Source organism: Coturnix japonica, chromosome 12 (assembly GCF_054131305.1).
Source record: "Coturnix japonica strain WE chromosome 12, WE-NBRP24, whole genome shotgun sequence".
NCBI lineage: Eukaryota > Metazoa > Chordata > Aves > Galliformes > Phasianidae > Coturnix > Coturnix japonica.
The window spans coordinates 5,587,524-5,609,188 of record NC_140674.1 but is presented as its reverse complement, the minus strand read 5'-3'; the positions used below and the strand labels follow the sequence as shown (position 1 = coordinate 5,609,188).

General features: G+C 47.5%; 1 protein-coding gene across 21 annotated transcripts in view; it reads right to left on the bottom strand.

Annotated features, from left to right (window-relative positions):
- The window catches only part of ST6GAL1 (ST6 beta-galactoside alpha-2,6-sialyltransferase 1), a 30,170-nt gene that overhangs the window by 4,215 nt on the left and 4,290 nt on the right, over positions 1–21,665 (bottom strand). For 9 of the 21 annotated variants that reach the window (XM_085512793.1, XM_085512803.1, XM_085512799.1 and 6 more), the window contains exons 2-5: positions 17,627–17,784; positions 6,166–6,285; positions 4,576–5,253; positions 1,867–1,964 (exon numbers count right to left, since the gene is read on the bottom strand). In XM_085512793.1, the coding sequence (XP_085368919.1) occupies positions 1,867–1,964; positions 4,576–5,200 (723 nt within the window). In that variant the 5' untranslated portion in view covers positions 5,201–5,253; positions 6,166–6,285; positions 17,627–17,784. Of the gene's footprint in view, positions 1–1,866; positions 1,965–4,575; positions 5,254–6,165; positions 6,286–8,722; positions 8,801–10,866; positions 11,004–12,304; positions 12,689–13,958; positions 14,117–15,940; positions 16,068–17,626; positions 17,785–18,535; positions 18,773–18,890; positions 19,070–21,665 lie in introns of those variants that run through there. The other 12 variants (XM_085512797.1, XM_085512798.1, XM_085512790.1 and 9 more) reach the window with 11 other exon arrangements.

Sequence of the window (21,665 nt, the reverse complement as noted above, 5' to 3'; positions counted from 1 at the left end):
CAGTGCCTACCTGTTCTGTCAATAGAGGGACTGATTCTAAGTACTTAAACACCATTTAAACTGACACACAACTTACTTGTCTTGCTCAGTCTTTTGATTCTAATTAGCTGACTAGTCCATTCATTTACTAGTTAGAGTTGTTATCCAGCTAACTCATTGCTTAGCAAATATCTTGCTAGCGCAGCACCGACTGCTGGTACAGTTACCCACCAGATCATAATAAGCTGCTCTCCAGCTAATGCAGTTTCTGACCCGTAATCCAAACATGCTCTTTCAGCCATCACAACCTTACTTCACTCTGTGGGTGTTCTCTCTCCTTTCTTTTCCCTGCAGACTCATTAATGCCAATATCAGCAAATGCAGTGATGGCAGAGTGCTTTCCAACACAGCCAAGGAGGGCTGTAAACAAGAGCTAGGAGAAAGCCCTTGGTAATCTGCTCCATGGTCAGCTCAGCTGAAAGGAATCGTGTCCTACATAAAGATATTAGTATTCCCCCCCACAGTGTCCTCAGCCCCTACTTTTGTAAGATGTGAGAGCTTTCCCAGGGCAAATTGATGCTTTGCAGTAGAGACTACAGGAACACATGCCATTAAAAAAGCAGGACAGAGGGAACAGTCGAGGTCTAAGAAAATAAGCAAGGGAACATTAAAGAGTTTCTCTATTTAGAACAAACACCAAGCTTGTGGACCTGCAAGCCCATCCTCAGATCTGAGGATCCCAAATTTCTCTCCGGACACTATCATCACCCCATTCCTTCTTAAACATGAACAATATACCCCATTGTAAAGTTAAAGTCTGCAACTTGTGAACAAACTTCACAACTGGGTACTGTTCCCAAATCTCATTGCTTATGTTTGTTAAAGAAAACGTAGCTCTTTTAATAAAGAGCTATTTAGCAACTCAGAGCCACTGGTCACCCACACCAAAGGGACAGCAATGAATACAGACTGATAGATTAGATACAGAGCATCCCACTTCTTTCATTTGAGGACTGGACTGAGGATGAGCCAATGGTGAGAGCCAAAACAAGAGCTGCCATGGGGAACAGCAGCAGTGCTCACACTTAACATTTAGCCCAAAACTAGAGCAGCCACACGGCAATGTTGGTGCTATCCCACAACATGCAGTCATGGTGTTACCCTCCTCCCTGTGCAAATAACCCAAGTCACGTACATATTTTCACTGACAAACAAGTTTGTATCGCAGGAAGAGCGGCAATTGGCATTTTCTTCAGAGCAAGATTTCTCAAGTGATAACGCCTATCTGTCATCATAAAGCACACAGAAGGAAGATAAAATACAAGGTCAAACAGGGCAGAGGAAGGATGTGAGCTGCCAGATGTGGCTGCCAAAAAAAAAAAGACTGGCTGAGCAAGGACAAACCATCCCACATCTGAGTGCTGATTGAACACAGGGGAACTGAGAGGAGCAAGCTGCAGGGCAGAGCACAGCAGGGTGCAAACGTTCTTAAGTGCATTTCTTGGACACTTATTTTCAGCCATTTAATGACCCTATTAAAACGCATCATCTCCAAGCAGAAAAGAAGCACGGCCTCCAGCACGTGCTAATTTAATTGCCGGAGCCTCAGAAGGTATCTTAGCAATGGGAAGAAGGTTTGCCCATGTCCCTGTTAGGAGGAAGGCCATTCCCCACCATTCAGCTGGATTCACCCAGGCTGGATGTGGCTCTGGGCAGCTTGATCTGATGGCTGGCAAACCTGCACACAGCAGGGGGTTGAAACTAGATGATCATAATGGTCCTTTTCAACCCAGTCCATCCTATGATGATTTTATGATTCAGCTTCCAAGCAGAGGAGAAACATGCAGCTGTGCCATGCCTGGTTGTTTGAACTTCCATCACACCCACCTGGGAGTTAACAAGACGAATCGTTGTTTTTTGCCCCACGTCTTCTTGAAATCCCTTGACAGGAGCCCCGTTAAACCTCAAGACGGCATCATGGCTGTCTGAAAGCAGAACAGAGCGAAAGCAGTGAGCTAACAGCTGGCTTTGGAGCTACGGAGACTTGCCATGTAACCACAAGTAGCAGCCCAGCAGGTATGGTGGGGATGGGCTCATGGTTGGACTTGATAACCTTGAAGGTCATCTCCAACCTTGATAATTCTATGATTCTACAGTTTACACACACAACTTGAGCCAGACACCAAGCGTTATTACACCCCCAAATGTACACTTACAAATGGTGTTTGATGAACTCATTGTGGCATCCTGTCTGTCTCCCAGTGGTCGTGTCACGCCCAGCATTTCCTCCATTTGGTTTTTCACTGGTAACTCACAGACTTTGTTATCACCCAGAACTCATCAAGGCAAGTGCTGCCCATTAAACAGGATCTTTTCCTCATTTCCTCAGCAGCCAAAACCATGCAGAATCATTAGCAGAGACGCCTGCTTGAGCTAAAAGGTTCAAGTTTGTGACTCAGACACAAGGCCTGCTAACTGAGATGGCAGCAGGGTTAATGGTATTTGCCCAGGTCACATTACACGGTGTCCCTTCCAGAATTCATCCAGTGTGATCTGGAACAGACTGATGCTTCAGCCTAAGGGACAGGCTAGGAGACTGCAGGCACAGAGACACTGCTCTGCACACCTGGCACACTCTCCACTCTGCAGCAGCGGAGGCACAGCCCATCCATTGCCTGGCTGCTCACATCCCAGATGCAGCCTTTGCATGCTGGATTACAATGTGCTGTGACAGCAGCCTCAGCTCCTGAGCGGTCCCATCACAGGAGTCAGTACAGACACTGATGGAAACAAGCCAGCTGGGTGACAGCAGAGCATCAAACAAGAGATCGGGTCACTCCTGAGAAAGCTCCAGCCCAGAAAGGTGCTCAAAGTCAAGTCTGCCTTCCTAGTTCTGGACCTCCCTGACCTCAAACGCTCATCTGGAGGCTAAAACAATTTCATCAACCTACTGCCAACAGCAATTTGTATCAGTACTTTGCTGGTTAATGCTACTGCCATCCTTCTCATCACGTCCTTCAAGGCATTTCAACACAGCTCATGCTGTTCATCCTCACCCAGGACCTGCCCTGAGGGGCACACACTAGGGACAGCCTCTGGGCACATGGCAACACAAACCCTCACCTCCCTACAGCAGCCTGCCACTGCAGCTGAAAGGTTTCCTTCCGTTGTTCCTGAATAATGTATTAAAGGGTTATCTGACTACTTGTTTCAGAGGATGGAGGCTACTTCCAGCTTAGTACAGGCCAAAGGGACCTGATCAAGCTGATAACTTACAAACACACTGAAGTACTGAAGCCTGCAAGCCATTTCTACAGGAGAGAACCATCTTTTATACTACTCCTGCAGCGAGTGCAGTATGAATCTTCACAGAGGCCCAAACAATAAGCAGTGAACGAAGTGGGATTGCAGCCACAGGAGAATTTTCCACTAAGCACAAAACCCAGAGCTAAAGTCAGAATAGACCCCGGATGCTGCTTCCTTAAAGATACAACATCCTTTAGTATCCAGACTCACAGTGCACGACCCGATGCTTCAGCGTTTGTTACCCTTTGCACTGACTTCAGATCAATATGGGCAGATAAGGCTTTGAAAACTATCACCAAACTCCATACAACAAATGGAGCCCTCTGAAGTCTGTCCCATCCCATGGCTGTAGCACAGCACAGACCTCTTTTGGGGGCCACTCACAGTCAGCTGCCCCGTGGGCTCAGTGAGGCAGTGTCACTGCTGGATGATCACAAGCAAGAAAGAGAGTCAGAGGAGACCTGTGAAGGCTGCCCAGTGCCAGCCAGTGCTCAGGGCTGGGTCAGCTAGAGCAGATTGCTCATGGCTGTGGTCAGTGGTTTGTTTTTTTTCCCTTTTGTGCTTTGGTTGTGTTGGGGGTTTTGTTTTGCTGTTTCTGTTACTTCCCTCTCTGCAGGAGTCTTTCCGAATAAAACAAAGTTTCTGACTGTTGAGCTCACGGTGAGCACATAAGCATTACTCAACCCACCCCACACCCTCTTCAGAAACAAACACTTGAGGTGCCAAACCTCTTCCCGGTATTCAGTATTAGCTCTACTCTCTGGTGAGGTCAACACAGTCATGAAAGTTTAAAGGACTTGCTATAAAGGAGAAGTCACATCCTCTCTGCTCCTTTGCATTCCCCCTTGGGGCTTGCCCATGGCTGAGTATTTTTTACTTACTGTTTTTCCTGCTGAGGAAGAGCTGTCTTATACCATAATCAAATCTTTGCAAGATTCTGGAGTTAAGACTGCAGCTGTTTTCTATCACAATCCTTTTCATTTCTGAGAAACTGCTGCTGCCATCAGTAGTTGCTCATGGGAGCAGGCATGCCCAAGTCCTAACACTCATAGGAACTGTCATCTACAGCACCATAAGGAAGCCTACAGCGTGCAGTGTATACACTCAGTGAGGAGAAGAGCATCTCATCATTATTCCCATCTCCTCCTGGGCAAAGCACTGCAAGGTTTCAGCTTATTTTCAACACCTCTGTGGTTCCAGCAGAGCAAGAACGTGACGCTAGGTCTCTTCTGTTCAGTGCAAGTTATACAACAGTATTGCTTGACTTTATCCTAGTAGAAAAATACCAACCTATTTCTGGTCCCAAGTGAGATGATTTCAGAGAGCCTGCTGAGGACACAACAGCACAGCGACCCAGGGGGCCCACTGTTTCGTTGAGGCTTTTCTCTGGCAGGTAGTGCTGCCATTCCGAGGAATTAAATGGGCCGTCTGATCCCCGTATCATGGTCACATTCACCCTGTCCCGCAGCTGGCACAGCAGCTTCTCTGGGCTGAGTTTAGCAGCATTCATCTTCCCATTGTAAGTCACGTTGTACTTGTTCATGGACAGGTAGTTCTTCCTGACCTTCTGCAGCCTGGGTATGAGGTTTCTGGATGAGCTGTCCTTATCCCATACCTTCACATGGTCTGCTGCTTTCCTGGACTTCTCCACTATTCCAGAGGTGATGCCCTTTACTTTGTTTTGGTTGTTGGGCAAAGCTTTAAGCATCTGACCCACATCAGCAGCAGCTGCATGGAAGAGGCCCTGTGATTTAAACAGGTTCCATTTCTCCAAAGTCCTGTGAACCTGTGTATCATCGTTCTTGAAAGGAACATAGTAGCTTCCTCTTGTCTCTTTCCACAGGCAAACCGTCAGAGCTATCAGTATCACCACAAGAACACACATCAATTTTTTCAGCACGTTGATGTGAACCATAGTGTACGTCGCATCCACATGGGACACAGTGAGCACAGGGCAGGAAGCTGGTCCTGGGGGAGAGGAACATCTCAATCAAGGGCTGTGCATATGAACACATACATATAACATCATAGGCTGCAGTGTGAGGCAAAGGGTGGGGAGGGGGAGAACACAGACAATTTTAACACCCCAGCCCATTTAAAGGCTTCAAAGTCCACCACCTCAAACGCCAAACAAATAGACTTGAAGTGGCTATTAATCATCATGTGCTGTGTAGAAGTGAACAAGTCTAACACAGCTAGAAGCGCACCAGCAGGAGTGTAGGTCTCCATTTTGCTTTCCTTTGCCTCCCATCCCAGTGAGCCAATATGCAGATGCCACTAGCAGCATTTCCAGAACTGAGCTGTCACTTCATTGCAAGCCTGAGCACTAACGAAGCACATAACGAGGCACATAACCGTGCTGAAAAAAAACCATGAATTTATGAGCACCAGGAGTTTCATCAATTGACAACTAGCAACTACACAGGGAACTACTGCAAACCCTCAGTGGGCTGAGTGTGCTCCTGGTGAGAAACCAGCTGCTGGGAGCCAATTAAGCCACAGCATGGCTGTGTTCAAAAATGCTCTTTGATAAATGTTATTCAAAGTATGCTATCCTTATAGGTAGTAAAGCCAGATCCTGTTGTACAGCACTGCCCATCCCCTTAAGCAGTGCCTTGTGTGAGCAGTCACCTCCAGCTCCCACCGGCTGTGCTATAAAAGGAAGCGCTCCAACGGCAGATGGCCTTCAGATGACTTTGTCTTCATGTCTTTTCTACAAAGCCGCATTCCCTAATTAAACAGTTTTATATGAACCACCTCCCAGTGCACCTTGGGAGATCATTATCGCCCCTATCAACAACTCCCTCTGCATACAGCTCTCTGACAGTAAGCTGTGCTGAGCTGGGACATATCAGAAGCCACCAGCTACCACCGTCCTACCTGTTGGACAAAGCAGTGGCTCTTCCACTCAAGTCATTTTTGGCTGTGGGCAGATTTTTGTCCAGGATTTAAGGCAGGATATCCCAAAACACAACAGCTGCATGAGAGTTCAAGAAACACCTGCAAAAAATAAATAACAGATAAATAAGGAGAAATAAAACGATCATGGAAGAACCTCGTGGTCTGGGGATGAATGTGTATTTCCTCAGGTAAGTGCAGCCGTCCAGTAAAAGCTGTTATCCCAGCACAAAATATCAGCAGCAGAAACATTAATAACACATCAGCTTTGTAAAAGCTGACATGTCCATTCACTCAGTGAAGTAAAAACCCCAGTGCTGATGGTTAATGTGTGCAGTGAGCATTGCTAAGAGGAAAGGAGATGAAAAACCTCCCAAGAAAACATCTTGCTAATTGATCTCCAGCAATTGGGGTGCTCCTCCTCAAACACAACGGCAGACAATTCCTGGCCTTCCTGGAGCAAGGAAGAGAAAGTAGGATGAAAAAAATCCCTTTACAACATGTTACCGTATGCACAGGCCCTCACAAAATATTGTCTAGACAAAGCTTTCTTTTGACCTCACAGCTTCATTCTAACCAAGGAAACGCAGCAAGAGAAGGCGAGATCTCACAGGGTGATATGCTTCAAGAAGTAGCTTGCTTCTGCAGAACACTGAGTCAGGACAATGCCATGTAAGCTAAATTACAAATGCTACAGTACGTAGCATTAGATTCTATGTATCCTAATGCTGACTACTCAAATTTTAACCCTGTTAAGAAACTGTGAGAAACTGTGATTTCTCACAGAGCAGCCCGCAGTTAGAGGGCATCTCTTCTACCCCCCCCTGCAGACAGCAGTGCTTTCAGAATCTGTACACACAGAGAAACAGAACCCCCCAAATGGAGCCACGCAGCACCAACCAGCTCAGAGCAAAGCTCCCACACTCCTCCTGCTTCCCTTCCTGCACACTGGGCAGATTCCTAGCCAGACTTCATTCACCCTATGCTTCTTGACGCAAGGTGAGGGGCTGACTTCCAGGAACCTTCAGTCTTCCAGATGTAGGCAATAGCAGCACGTCTCAGCACTGCCAGCTCATGTTCCCCACAGTGATGAGCACCCAGGGGAGCCTAAAAATTTACATTCCACGCTTCACAGAATACAATCCCCACCCTGATAACTGTGCACACCGCTGCAGCGGGAACAGTGATTTTGCTTTGACTTGTAAGCAAAAAGGCAGGATGTTTTTTTGCTGAGGGGAAAGGCAGCTTGTTCTCCAGGCTTAACTGCCTGCTCTGGCATCCCAGAGGCTTTCATCCCTGCAGGGAGCTGCAGCCTGGCCTGGCACAGAAGCCCAGCTCAGTTTGCTGGTGCCTGCTGAGTAGTACAAAACAGCTGCCCCAGCCGGGTAGAGGAGGAGAACTGGCAATCTGCATTTCCATGACCCACAGCAGATTTACCCTAGAAATGCTTACCACAGCAGCCCCACTGTGTTAGACTAAATAGCCTGGCAAGCTCTTATCTGCTTTCTACAGTGATCAGTAAAAGGTTTAGAGAACAGCCCATGGGGATGCCCCAGCATGCACGTTCCGGCCATGCAACCCTGCTTTGTTCTCCTCCCAAACCCATTCACCTACATCCTTTGGGGCCACACTCCAAGACCCGAGCTTTGTGCTGCCCGCAGTAACTTCAGGCCATGTTGCAAATGGGGCTGACTCAAAGCTGTCCCGTGGTAATAAACCAAAACCACAGAACTTTATGCCACCTCTGCTAATGCAGACATCCCTGGCTGTTGTGCTACCCAGCTGCCCGGGACTGCTGGCTCTCTGTGGTTTTCCAGTTTTCCCTCTGATCCCAGCAGCCCTCAGGATACATGCTTTGCCATTCCTCTCCTTCTCAGATCAGTTACTGCAGTAGAACAACAGGTACGTGGGAGTGATATTAGCTTGTGGGAGCACTGCGGTGTAGTGGAATCTGACCGCCTTCCTTCCTACCTGCCAGGCAGTTTCTATTCCAGCACAGGAACTTTCTTACCCCATGACAGCTCAGGGTTTTCCCAAGGCTTTCACCAAGCACTTGAAAACTCAAGCAGGCTGCTTCCTTTTCAATGGGCTCGCTAACATCTTACAACAAGAAAAAAAAGCAAAAGGATCTGAAACGTGATCCTCATCTACAAACAGAGGATGAGACCGAGGTGCAGAGCAGGAATGCCTCCACTAGAAACAAAGTGATACTCCCAAGGAAACTGAAAAGGTGGATAAAGGATTTAAGTTATCTCAAATTCTCATCTGTTCTTAAAATCTCCTGTTCCTGTCCTGGGGAAAGAGATTATTAAGAGTATAGCTGTAAATAAGCTGTGATGGAGTCATCTTATAATGGAAGAACCTGTATTTTTCATAGACTCAACACATCAGGCGAAAGCTGATAATACATTAATTAAAGCGAACACTCTGTTCCTCCAGAGCTGTTTCAGAAGTTCTCTCTGACACTCAGTCCAACCCGGCCTGTTAATTCAGCTGCATGTATTTCCGTTTTGTAATTAGATAAACAGAGTAGACTCACTTCCAGCAATTCCTTGCTTTTTCTCCAAGCATCGCTGCACTGTGAAAATACAACAGCTGTTGAGCCATACGCTGAAGTCAGCGCTGCCAAAGTCAACAAACACAACAAAAAGATGAAAAAGAAAAGTGAAGAATGAGCAGAAGAAGTGTTTTAAGTGAGGAACGTGGTTAAATTTCAGATGACACATGAAGGAGCCAACACAAGTCTGGGAATAGACTGGGAATACTCTGTGTATCTCAGCTAGGCACACACCTTGCTTGGTGCAGCAGGACACACAGTGCCTCCATGAGCACAGGCACTGGGACAAGTTCTTGGCTGTTGCGACCAGCATTGCTGCACCACAGCACTGCATCCTATACTGGATACGGCTGCCCGCCTGATATCCCTCACTCACAGTAAGCTGCAAGGAAGGGAACTGTTCTGGCCTCAGTGCCTGTGTGTAAAGCAGGGCTCTGACTGCATGCCCCCACTCAGATGCCTTCTCCTGGGAGATCGCTTCCAGGTCACTCTGGGCTGGGAGAAGCTTTCAGAGCTCAGCGTAGAGCAGAAGTCAGCTCACAGCAGGCACGCACCCATGGGAGTGTGCTGTGAGCAGTGCTGCCACTGATGACTTTCCCAACAGTAAGGCCTGACCGCAGTATGAGATGTGGAAAACACTGCTGGTAACAAACCTTTCCAACTCCCAGAACTGCATGTTTCATGATCAAATTCAAGAGAAAGAAAGTGGGTAACGCTGTGCAGTAACCACTGGTTCAGCGAGGCTTCCATCATCAGTCAGCTTTACCATAACCCTTCCCACACTGAACATCCCTCTGAGCCACAAAGACAAGGGTTTGAGCGCTCATTTAGGACTATTTACTTTACATTACGCCTTCAAATTAAATAGCAACACTTCTCGTTTTCTCCACCTCTAGGGCGTTCATCTTTCAAAATGAGAGGGCAGCACTTGTTTATTTTAAATTAGCAGCATATGGCAGGCCAACACTTACTGCCTCTGCAAATATCCCCACGCACCAAGACACCTAACCCAGCATTCCACAGCCCCAGGACAATAAACATGCTTTGTGCCAGGAGCTGCTCAGCAGCCCCTCAGGGTATAGCTTCCATGACGCCAGCCTCTTGCAGGTGGGTGTGATATCTCTCCATCTCTTCCAGGACCATGCAGTCACTCTTTACAACTTGCTCAAAGCAGAACCTAATTCAATTCAAACAAAGGGATTGGAAGGAGCGTGCAGAAATGCACATCTAGTGTTTCTGGGCCTGGCCCAGCGGCACAGCTCAGATTTAGTTCTTTGCTTCCCATGCAGAGCTCGTCACACAAGGGTGGTGCTCCTCACCACGGCTCCCCCCTGATGACACCCATCACAGCCTACCGGAACAATGTCATTTTCAAAGGACAAGCAAAAAGAAGTTATAGTACATGAATTTCTATTACTTCTCAGGCCAAAAATAAATAAATAAGTCAAAATGTTTCCTTTCAGTGCAAGGAATCTGAACATAGGAAAAGAAATTTCCCCAGGAAGCTGTTAACAGTGAACACAAGCTATTAGGGAAACCTGTGTCCAGGTTACGTGTCAGGGAGGAGCTGCTGTAACAGACAGGCAGGAATCCATGTAGCAAAACATACCAAATGTTGTCCACTGTCAAAGCAGCAGCCAGGTTCTCGGAAGCCAAAATATTTACAGTAACAGATGTCAAACACGCGCTGTGCCAAGGCAAGTTGGCGAGTCACGTCCTCACGCAGCAAGCTCGTGGTGTATCTGCCTTTGGATGTGAACACCAGCAAGCACAGCTCTAGCTTGAATTTAACCCCACACCAACATAAGACGAAATGTGAGCTGATAGTGTTATAATGAACAGAAACACTTAGCACAAATCTAAGCATCTACTTAAAGACACTTCAAGAGCTTAAACACTCCTCCCCCCCTGCACCCAGAGTTTCACGTATGTATTTATAAAATCAGAAAACACTACTGAAAGTTTCCTGAAGAAGGCTTTGCCTGAAACCATCTTGCTGTTTTCTCAGCATCCCCACAAGCATGAGGGAAAGCAAAGACATTAGAGTGCTGCCCATCCAGAACTGATGGCTGAACCCCTGCTGAGAGCCCAGCAGCTGCCGTGCCACGCACTGCACAGAAACCCACCTAGCAAACATTTCCCTTTGCTTCTTCTCTCTTCACAAACCATGGCAGCAGCCCAGTGAAGGATTGTGGAGGTTATGGGGCACGACACAAAGTGATCTGAAGTGCAACCAAGTAGTTAAGGAAGGAAGATGCAGTTGCTGGAGAGAAGAAAACACTGTGCTTGTGAAGCTGAAGTTAAAATGCAACAAAGAACACTGCAGGTTTTAGCCTCCTTTTTTCCTGGATTTGAGCACAGAGAGCACCACGACAGCCAACCTCAGCACAAATGTGGTTTTTATCAAAGCCAGGTAGCGACTTCCAGGAGTGGAGGAAGAGCTTTAGACAGATCAATCCAACAGAAACACGGGTTGCTCCCTGAAGCAACAAAGGAGGCCCAGACATTCCTGCATCCCTCTGCGCAGCGCTGGCTCAGCACTGGGTTCAGCACAGTGTTGTTGCAGGCTGACAGCTCTCATGTGACCCAGAGCTTCCAGAGACAGGGAAGGCAGCCACCCACACCCAGGAGAGCCAGGAGGATGGATGAGGCATCAAGGGGAGCATTAGCCAAAGCCTGACTCCTTCACAGCCAGATGAGAATGCGGCTCCCAAGAGCAGGCTGCACAAACACACAGCACCCTTCCTTCCCCTTGGTGCCACCTGGCCATGAAGAAGCCAGACTTCTTCTTTCTGCATGGAAACTCCCCCAAAGATAGAAGTCAGGCATCTTTTGTGAGCAGGATGTTCATTGCTACCAGTTGCGACACTCACTTCGCTCCTCACCCCCACCTTGCTTTCTGAGCAACAACACAGCACCTCCCCTGCTAGTAACAGCTGGGGGAACAGCTGCTGTTAGCCTGAGGTGAGTGCACACACAGCAGCATTTATGTGCAGTTTGTGCCCCGAAAGAAACCCATGTTGATCTCTATAGCAATTTCTACTAACATCACAGATCAGTTCTGTTTAAACACAGTGTTAATCTCTTGCCCTACCACTGCTTTTGTCCTTAGGTCAGCCATCTCACTGCACTGCCAGGACTGACTGCATCTTCTTCACTGAGTGAATCCTAAAGGGAAGCAAGCACACAAAAACAGACATGCAGCACAGGGAACGGCTCTTCCTTATACTCCTGTTGGCATCCTATGCCATGAACTGCAGTCAGCCAAGTCGCTGGAGCACTGCAGGACATGAGGCCATCCTGGAGAGCTTCTCCTTGCTTTCTGATCATCTTGAACCTGTCTGATTTGAAACTGCTCCCCAGCAAGTATAGGAACCCAAGCCTCAGAATCCACACAGTTACCTAAAGTAGTATATCCATGACCCAAACAGAGGCCAAAGCACTTCATTGAGGCTACCCCCATCCCTAAGAAAGGAAACTGAAACTCAGCATCAAACACTCAACGTTCAGACAAACCACACTTTCACAAATCACAGAGAAGGTGCAGAACACTGCAAAGCTCACCTCTCAGACTGGGCAGCAAACGCTATCTACAGTTATCTCTTTCAACAAAACACCTTAATAAGGTCGCACAGATAAATAAACATGCTAAAACCATCTCAGAATTAGACATCTACGCTTATCTGAAGATGAGGAGCACGGATTATCTTCACCTGCAAGCAAAATCCAATCGAACTCTTGCACGACAGGCTACCACAGCTGCTACGACTCACAGGAAGTCTGCAGGGTCTGACACGGTGCCTGGCTGCTTTCAGGCAAGAGCTGCTGTTTTCACATAGCTGTCATCTCACACCCAGCAACTTCCCACACGGTTCTCGAGCCTGCAAGGCAGATCTCATGACACCTCCAGCCTCCGTCCAACCGATCTGAAGCAAGGCAGATTCTCCCTGTTGCTTAACATTTGAGCTCAGCTCAAAAGTGGAAAGCATTGGGCTTAAAGTTCACCCAACTTCAAACAAGGCTGACTTTGATCTAGTTCAGACCGAGCTTTAGGTTAAAGTTACTCATTTATTTTATTTAAACAAACCTGCCTCCTTTTACTCAGTTTTAAGGGGCAGCCCCTATCCCCATTTCCCAGCAGAGGACAGGAAGCCAGAAGGTATGGAAAGAGCAGGAGTTCAAGCCCGCAGCTAGAGAGCACAATGCAGCCACCCATACCTGTGCTGCCTCCCAGGCTAAGGGGCACTGAGTGGGCTGAAGGAAGCAGCCCAAGTGCTCACTTGCTTTCTAGCAAGTGACTGTGTGGGAAATAAAATCTGAATTATTTGGGAATGCCACCACAGTCAGCTGAACCCAGGAGATTTGAAGGCACACAGCAGTGGTCAGCATGGGGTCCTCCTGGCAAATCTCTGGCATAGGACTGACTTCCAAGAGAACCAAAAGTCAACTCTAAACAGACTGCTGCAGTTTGGGTATGAGCACAAGCGAGTTGAGCATACAGGTGCACTCTTCTGCCATTTACCTGACCTCATCTCTACCATCCCACAGCCTTTCTTCCCATCCTTGGCCAATCACACCCTAAGACCCTCACTGCCTCCTCTCTTTTAGAGGAAGCTGAACCATTGCAACAGAAGAGCTAACAAAAGCTATTGAAAAGCCAAACAGCGTCCTCTACAACTATACTAAGATCATTCATTTGCATTTCTGTGACCTTTTGTTTTTCCCCACCTCCAAGATTCAGATCAATTCAGCTAAGTTTCTTCTGCTTACACTGAAATGTGTGTATATCCCTGTATAGGATATATTACAAATACATACACTTACGTACTTATCTTCTTATATCCCCACTGATTACTGAAGTAGAAAAGAGTGCATTCAGGATACAAAAAGAAATGGATGCAACTGGGATAAAGACTTTTTAAATAGCTGACCAACATGCATAGGGACCACAATGGTATGTCATCAAGGGAAATGACTACTACAAGTCATCTTCTCCAACTTCTTTTTCCTCTTTCTGAAGCATTTAATATAGAAATAGCCAGTTAAACAAAATCATTGGCCTTTTTCAGACTGCAGACACCTCCAGGTTTTCTTACCTACTCCCGGCCAGTTTGCCCACAGAGAAGACATGAGATCCCTGCAGGGCACAGCCAGCAGATCTGGCAGCTCAGAGGTGTATGAGAGAAGGAAGCTGGAAGGAAGTTTCCCATGTGCTTACCTTCAGGCACTGGGTCCCCTGCACCCTTTGAGTCTGTCAGGGCTCTGCTGTCTCCCAGAGATGAAAGCACAGCGTTCAGCACTATCTAACCAAACGTGCTCCAGCAACCAGCACAGAGGCACCGGTGGTTAGCGCTTAATGAAACCACTTTTCTGACTGCAGCTGTTCTTAAATGAGCTATTTTTAAGAGGTTGAGGATGTACAACACCCTCCAGAGTTGCTCCCACCAGCAGCTGGGGGGCCCTCCCTGAGTCAGTGCAGTGCTGCCATACAGCTCCCACCATACAGCTGCTTCTGCCAGCTTTAAGTGCGACCTTCCTAACATGCCTGCACCTCCAGCATTCTCCTTCCTGGTCCTCCAAGCCCCTTCACTCTCTCCTTCCAGCACTGGCTTTGTACAAGGGAATGCTTAAATTTCTGGAGCTCTTACTCAGGCTGACGTGGTGGGCAGTTACCCTCCTACCTCAGTGAGATCCTTGCATCCACCTCCAGACCTCCTCCTTCCCTCAATGAACATCCCACTTTTGGAAGTCCTTTTCTCACCTGCTTTTTTTCGGTCAGCTTTTCTCCCATCTCCCCCAGACCCTCAGCATGCAGTGCCTGTTCTGTGCTCCTGCTCACTGAGATGCTGTGCATTTCAGAGCTGACATACAAGTCCCATAGGATGCTTCAAGTCAGAAGTAATGCCTGAGGTGGTCACTTTTATCCCCAGCTGCTGGCAAGTAGCTATAGCAACTGCATCTGGAAACCTGAAAAGAAGTCAAGCAAGCCACCTGCTATGCAGTGACCAGAGCAGAGCACAGCTCTAACCCACACCAAGAGCACTGCCATATTATATATCTAAAGATAATAAACATGCATGCATATTTGTAAAACCAAATATAAACACATTGAAACATGTTTACACATAAGCACATACGCTTTAAACCCTGATATTGCATAGTGTTAACTAACACCACCACGACTTCAGAATAACATATGCAGAAGTGAATAAGCCCTGGACTTTGGCACAGACCTCATGAATATGAGACAGCAAAAACCTCAATCAGGCAGAAGCAGGCTGATACCAGGAGACCAGCCAGCTCCAGATCCAGAAGGCTGCCCAAAACTGATAGCACTGGCGGAGCCATCCTGAAGCAAAACGGCCCAGACGAGCTGGCAGAATCAAGCACGCAACATTAATTGCTCCGTTACCTTATGCAAAACTTAATTACTCCATTACCTTACACATACTGAGCCTCTCTGTTATCTTACACAATACTGTTATGCATGCATCACCCTTTAGAGGGAACAGTATTGCAGCTCTGGGTCCAAGCTATTACTTGCTGTGCTCAGCTGGTCCAGACATCCACCCCACAGAACCATGCTGAAGTGAATGCAGCACACTGAGCCTTGGATTGTCCTCACATGTTGCTGTGCTCCTCGTGGTGCAGGTAGTGCAGGGCATTGCTCCCATTGCAGTGGGTAGGGCTCTGCTTCTCCCCAGCCACTGCAGGGAGCCACGGGTTGGGGTGAGCTTTAGCTCATGCTTCCCCATTTCAAATGAGCAGGAAAGAGAAACTGCCCTTTTCCATTTCAGACACTGACAGGCTAAACACAGAGTCACTGCTGACAAGGGGCTTGTGCAGATTGAGAGGTAAAGATACTGCAGACCAAACGTACCCCTGACTTTCAAATACTTAACTCCCCCAGCAGCCTTTGCAAATTATAAGCCAGCCTTAACCAGGCTGCCTCATCCAAAGCCATATTTAGTAATAGGGGACTAGGTTTGGCTGTCCAACAGAAAGACTTCTCAGCATTCCTAAAGGAAATGAAGGCTTTGTCCTGGCACAAATGGAAGGAAAGTCCCCAGTGCACTCAACCGGTTCAGAGAATGAACACCTCTGCAATCAAAGCAAAAGCTGAGCTTTAGAGGTCAGCTTGGCCTTAGATTTCTGCTATCCTAAAGGCTGGCATCCAACCAAGGCCACAATAGCACTCACTGTTGCAAACTTAGGCTTCACAGGAGCAGACAGAGCCACCTTGAGCTGCCAGACCTCCCCATGGAGGCCCAGTCCCACTCCCACACACTGCAGCCCCCCTAGATCTCACTTGCTCCCCAGCAAGCCCAAGGCCACGCCCCAAGACAATTATTTGTCCCATGAGCTGAGGGTTCTCATAGAGGAACACGGAAACAAACCAAACCCAAACGAAAACCCTCGTTTCTAAAACCAGTGTTTTAGAGAGGAAATGCTCTGCGGCTGACCTGCTTTATTTGCTCCCTTTATCCACAGCAGAAGCCATCTCCGGCTCCGTTTCCTTCTTGCCCCACAAACACAACAGCTGCCAAAGATGCCCAAGGCAGCACACTGTGCCCTTCCTCTTTCCCACTCATCTATCTCCAGCACTGCATTCCCACAGCTGCTGGGTATCCTGCTCCAGGTCCCCATAACCCTGGTAGGAGCAAGGTGTTGCCTGCCCCACACACAGCCACCCCACAGCTCCCAGCACTGCAGCTCTTGGGTTTGCAATGCTAAAGGTAACACAACACTGAGAGGCACAAGCGTTCTTGGCCAGAAGGAAAGAAAGAGGGGGTGTATTTTCCATGTTAAAAATGCAGGTTTTATGCAGAGGAGGGAAGATTAGCATGTTTCCAGTGACAGAGGAAGCAGGGAGGGGGCAGAGCCCCCCTCATCTGGCATTCTTTACACCAGGAAGTTAAGGATTGAAAAAAGCAGCTGGACAATGAAATCCTCTCAGAGTCTCTCTGTGCATGAGAACAGGCACAAATCCAACACCTATAGCTACAGCCACCTCTGAAAATCCCCTTACCAAGTTTGCTTTCCCTTTGTTTTCCCTTTGTACAGGAGAATGTGGTGTCAAATAAAGAGCTCAACCAAACACTCCCCCAGGGGGCTCCTGGCACCAGAATCTTCCTGGTCAGGATACCCAAAGCCTTGCTGAGTGCAACCAGGAAGCTAAACAGCATACACTAATTGTATACCAAAGGGTAGCCCATTCACACAATTATGGAACTAATGAGGCCCCACATTAAAGCACAGAGCTCTAGAAATATTCCTTATGTGGTACAGACGTTTTGGACTAGCTAATTATTCAGGGAAACAGTTAATGAATGCTTGCAGGGGTGTGATAAGGGTGGGTTGTCAATAGGAAAGAGAAGGAGAGGGGAAAAGTGTAGGGGTAGCAGCAGTGAAAGCACAGAGATGTCCAGGCACAGCCAGCTGAGGTCAGCCATGAACCCAGCCAGCTCAAACTCTCTGATCCAGCAACACAAGCAGCATCCCCAAGGATTGCTGGGGAAATCCCAACCAGCAGGAACCTCTGCACACACAGGAGTTTTGTGCAAGTCAGAATAACCAGCTGGAACTTAGACATTTACCTCTGAGGCTTAGCTAGTATGTATCAATATCCACAAAAGCACACAGGAAAAAAAGCAGAATCAGTGTTTTCTTTTGCTTTACAAGAAGTATAGGATGGCTGCAATAGAAAGAGCAGAAAGCCCTCCCAGTTCTCACCCCCATCCCAACTCTGCATGCAACATGAGGCAATCCCAGTGCAAACAGGGGCTTTGAATACATGTGACCTTACTGCACTGACAGCAGCCATGCTCTCACTGCCAAGCCTGTGCAAGCAAGAAGAGGGGAAGGGAAGGGAAGAAACTTCATCACCTTCATCTCCAGGATCCTTCGCTGTCCTCAGCAGCTCCTGTCAAACTCTTCCAGTCACAAGGGGGTGGACAGGTGACGTCCAGATGAGCCACTGCCACATCTGTGCCATGCAAGCAGCTCTTCATGCCCTCATCTCACTTCTAATTGAGCTTCCTGGCCTGGGAAAGAAATTAAGGAGACCACGTGAGACAGTCACATCAGCCAGACAGGCTAATCAGAAACTGTTGGACTACTGGAACAGGGTGGTAAAAGCAGTGACTTTAAACATGAGCTGTGCTCAAGTAAAACTGCACAGCGTACAAACAGCAATCGGTGAAACTTTACTGAGGACCAAATCTGCTGGTCATGAACTGTGGGCTGCAAAACAGCCAGGAGGTTAGAGCTCCTATTGCAATGGTGTGGGCAGAAGAAACCACCCATAGGGTGGAATTATGGGCTCCTAAGCAAGTCTCAGAAACAGCCACTATAAAGCCCCATGCAAATGAGGGCTCCCTGACTCCTGCACCACCCATAGACAAAGCGTGGAGCAGTGATGCACAGCACATACCCCACAGGCCTGGCCAGAAGCACAGCCTTTACAGAGCTCGTTTTTCTAACCTCTCCCCTACATCTAACAGAAACACAGTGCCACTACAGCACGTGTCCCAAAATCCTCTTAAATAAGACACTAATCACAAGACTATTTAGCAAGTCAGTGCACACAATCCACCCAAAAAAACACAGCCTCCCATAATTACGCTGCCCCAGGCAAGTTCCCAGTGCACGCACATGGCCTGGCATGGTCTGACCCACACAGCCAGCAGCCCAGCTTCCAGCTGAGATCCCAAGTGCTCGCAGGGCTCCCAAATTATATTCTCCAAATGTGCCTATAACTACCTACAGCACCAGCTCCAGCACTGCTAGGATTACCTGCAGTTGCTGGATGGGAAGTTGCCTTTGTGCCAAGGGATATGGTCAGTGGGTGATACTGGTGGTAGGTAGATGGCTGGATTAGATGATTTTAGAAGCTTTTTCCAACCTTAATGATTTATCATTAGTTCTTTTACTCTTCTTTCCACGGGTCATAAATTATGTCTCCTCCACCCTTCCTCAGCTTCAATGAGTGCCCCAGGGCTGCTCTGACAGAGGAAAACACTCCACTGCATTCTGGTAAAAGAAATCCTGTTTGTTTATTGTTGTTACTTCATGCTGTTACATCCCCAAATGCCATCACAAGTCTTTTAAAACAGGGGAAAGGGAAAGGAAAAAGGCATCTCTCCAATACCTCAAAACAAGTCATGCTTCTGGAGTGTTGTCTGCATGGAGACAGATGGGAAGAACCAAACCAAATGAATGGCAACCATATATTTTAAAAGTATGAGTTAATATGCAGCAATGACCTCGTACGGCCCCTCATTTTTAGCTCAGGTAAGCTCGAGTTTCATTCATTTTCATTCACTTCCAGGGTGAACTAAACAGAGTTCAATTGAAGAGTGTTCACCATGAAACTTAACACCATTTCTGACATCAAATTTTAATTAAGGATTAGCTCTAAAATTCACATTCTTTGAATTTTTCTCCCTAGACTAAAGGATACGATTATTTATCCATCTAATTAAACAACCCACAAATATCTAATAAAATATTCATCTGACTGCACAACCATAACAGGGAAAGCTCCTCAACCCTGAGGCATGCATTGCACTGCATCACAGCAGTGCTTTCCCTCTGAAGGAGCCCACTGCATCGCACAGAGGTGATGATGGAGCACAAGATGAACTCCTTACCAGCAGTTCAGCCAAAAACCAGAGGCTGCTGAACTCCTAACACACTGCTTATGCATGTGAACCAATACACTCGCCCACAGATTCCTGGAGAGAACTACTGCAGGATTTCTCCCAGGATCAAAACCACAGCAAAAGCTGCTGTACCACCCTTACCAACCAGGGCAAATGGAGAATGATGGGGTTCCAGCAAGAGAGGGAGGGAAGGCAGCAACACCACACGTGGCAATGAACTTGATTTTTCCTCAGGTGCAGACTTGAAGGAATTCCCACTGACTTTCCAGAACGCACTGCTAACCACATATGAAATTGCTGAGCCACAGCACCTACAACATTCCCAGCCAAAACACACACTTGTAACAGAGCAAATAGTGACAGCTATAACAAGTAGCACATAAACCCACAGAAAATGAGATTCTTTCCATGCACATCTCTTCCCCCAAAGACTCATGACCCATAAGCCCATGCCTGGACAAGGGCTCAGCACAGCCCACACCACAGATGTCCATACAGCACGTGGGGCCATTGCTCAAAGCCAAGCTTTGGTCATGTTTCCAGACTCCTCAGCCCATAGGTGAACTACCCATTTGGCCAGACTTCAAGACGGCTCAGCCAGGAAACTCCAACGATCCCTTCGTCCCCAATTTATCTCACGAGCAGACAGTCTGACTAACACATCAAGCGAGTCATTCTTCAATTAAAGTGTTCTTCCAGTAATGTTATTTTGGCTTATCCAGCTCGGCACTCACATCTCAAATCATCCCTTTGTATTACAGGCACAAGTAATGAATTTCAATCCCTCCTCAGTCTTAAAGAACCCCCGTGACTATTGCTCCTGGTTCCTCCAACCTGAGCCCCATCTTTGTTGCCCTTATTCCTTCCCTTCCTCTTCTTCTTCCCCACCACCCTGTGCCTCCCTAGTACCCACCACTGACTCTGACATACCTGATCCTTTTTGTTCTCTTATTTCCTTGAGTTGGTGTTTTTCTGGTTCTCTGCTAAGACTGCTGCTCCCCCAGCACAACAGGTGCCAAGAGCACCATCAGGAAGGAGGAAAAGCTCCGTTTTCTTCCACTGACACACTAAATCCATAGCAAATTTGCCCACTGTCAGTTAAGTTACCACCTCTGCACTGGTCAATACCAGATCTACAACTCAGCTCCCTCTTCCAAATGCTGCTCACACCTCTGTAAACATTACCTTAGTGATGCTGAAAGGCTGTTAACAGGAAACAAGCTTTAAATTCACAGACACAGTATGTTGTGTCCTGGAAGACAGCAAGAACCTTCCAGACCCTTCTAAAACACGTGCAGTATTTCAGCCAAGCTCACCCAAACCATCAGCCCATAGGAGCCTCAGCCAGGGCTTTTGTTAGTGCTGGTAGAGGGCCCAGCACCCAGCAGTTCTTCACGCTGAGTCTCTGCTGGGGGAAGGAAAGCTGGGCTGGGTACTAATGTACACATATATTGAAATGTAACCTAATAAAAAGGCAAGCATAGTTTGAGTCTAGCAACTATAATCCTGCGCATTCAGATCTCTGGTTTCCTTAGGGCTTCCTGCTAGCACAACGTGTTACAGGATTACAGCTTGGGTCATAAGGACAGACAAGAAATAACGCACTGATTGTCCCCTCTGGGACCAAAGTAAAATCTTGGAGTTACACAGAACTGTAGCAAAGGAAGAAAAATAAGGGGGGAAGAAACAGAAGAAACAACCAAGAAGCTGGACATCCCAGATTAGTTATCACAGGAACGTGCCTGAAGTTTCAATCTTGATTGTCAGCACAAGTCACAGCATGAAGATACCTTCTCTAATCAAAGTGCATTTCAAATAGGGTTCAAGTTTGTGAAGGATCTGGAGGACCCTTGGAAATCTCGTGATTTATTTATTCTGTGGTTTATTTTTACAAAGTAATTGTTAGTGGGCTGCTCTGTGCCCAAGCCACTCTGTTCAGCAGGCACAGGGTGTTCTGCACTGCCCTTCAGCCAGCAGTGCCTCCTGACAGCTCTGTCCTGCAAATGAATCCAGAAAACACAAAACCTTTTTTTGCTCCAGCACTGCCAGTTAAATGATGTCTCAAGATAAATGCAGCCCCCCAAGAGCTGTCATCTCCAGGGGGAAATCTATGACCGTGGACCAATTCCAGTCCCCAGGAGAGCCGTCTCAGTGCCAGCTGTCATCGCTGCAAGATCACCAGGACAATTTCTATTGTCCTTTATGTCCCTTTGCATTGTCAGCACGCTTGCTATAGGCCATGAACTCTGTCGGTGCACACA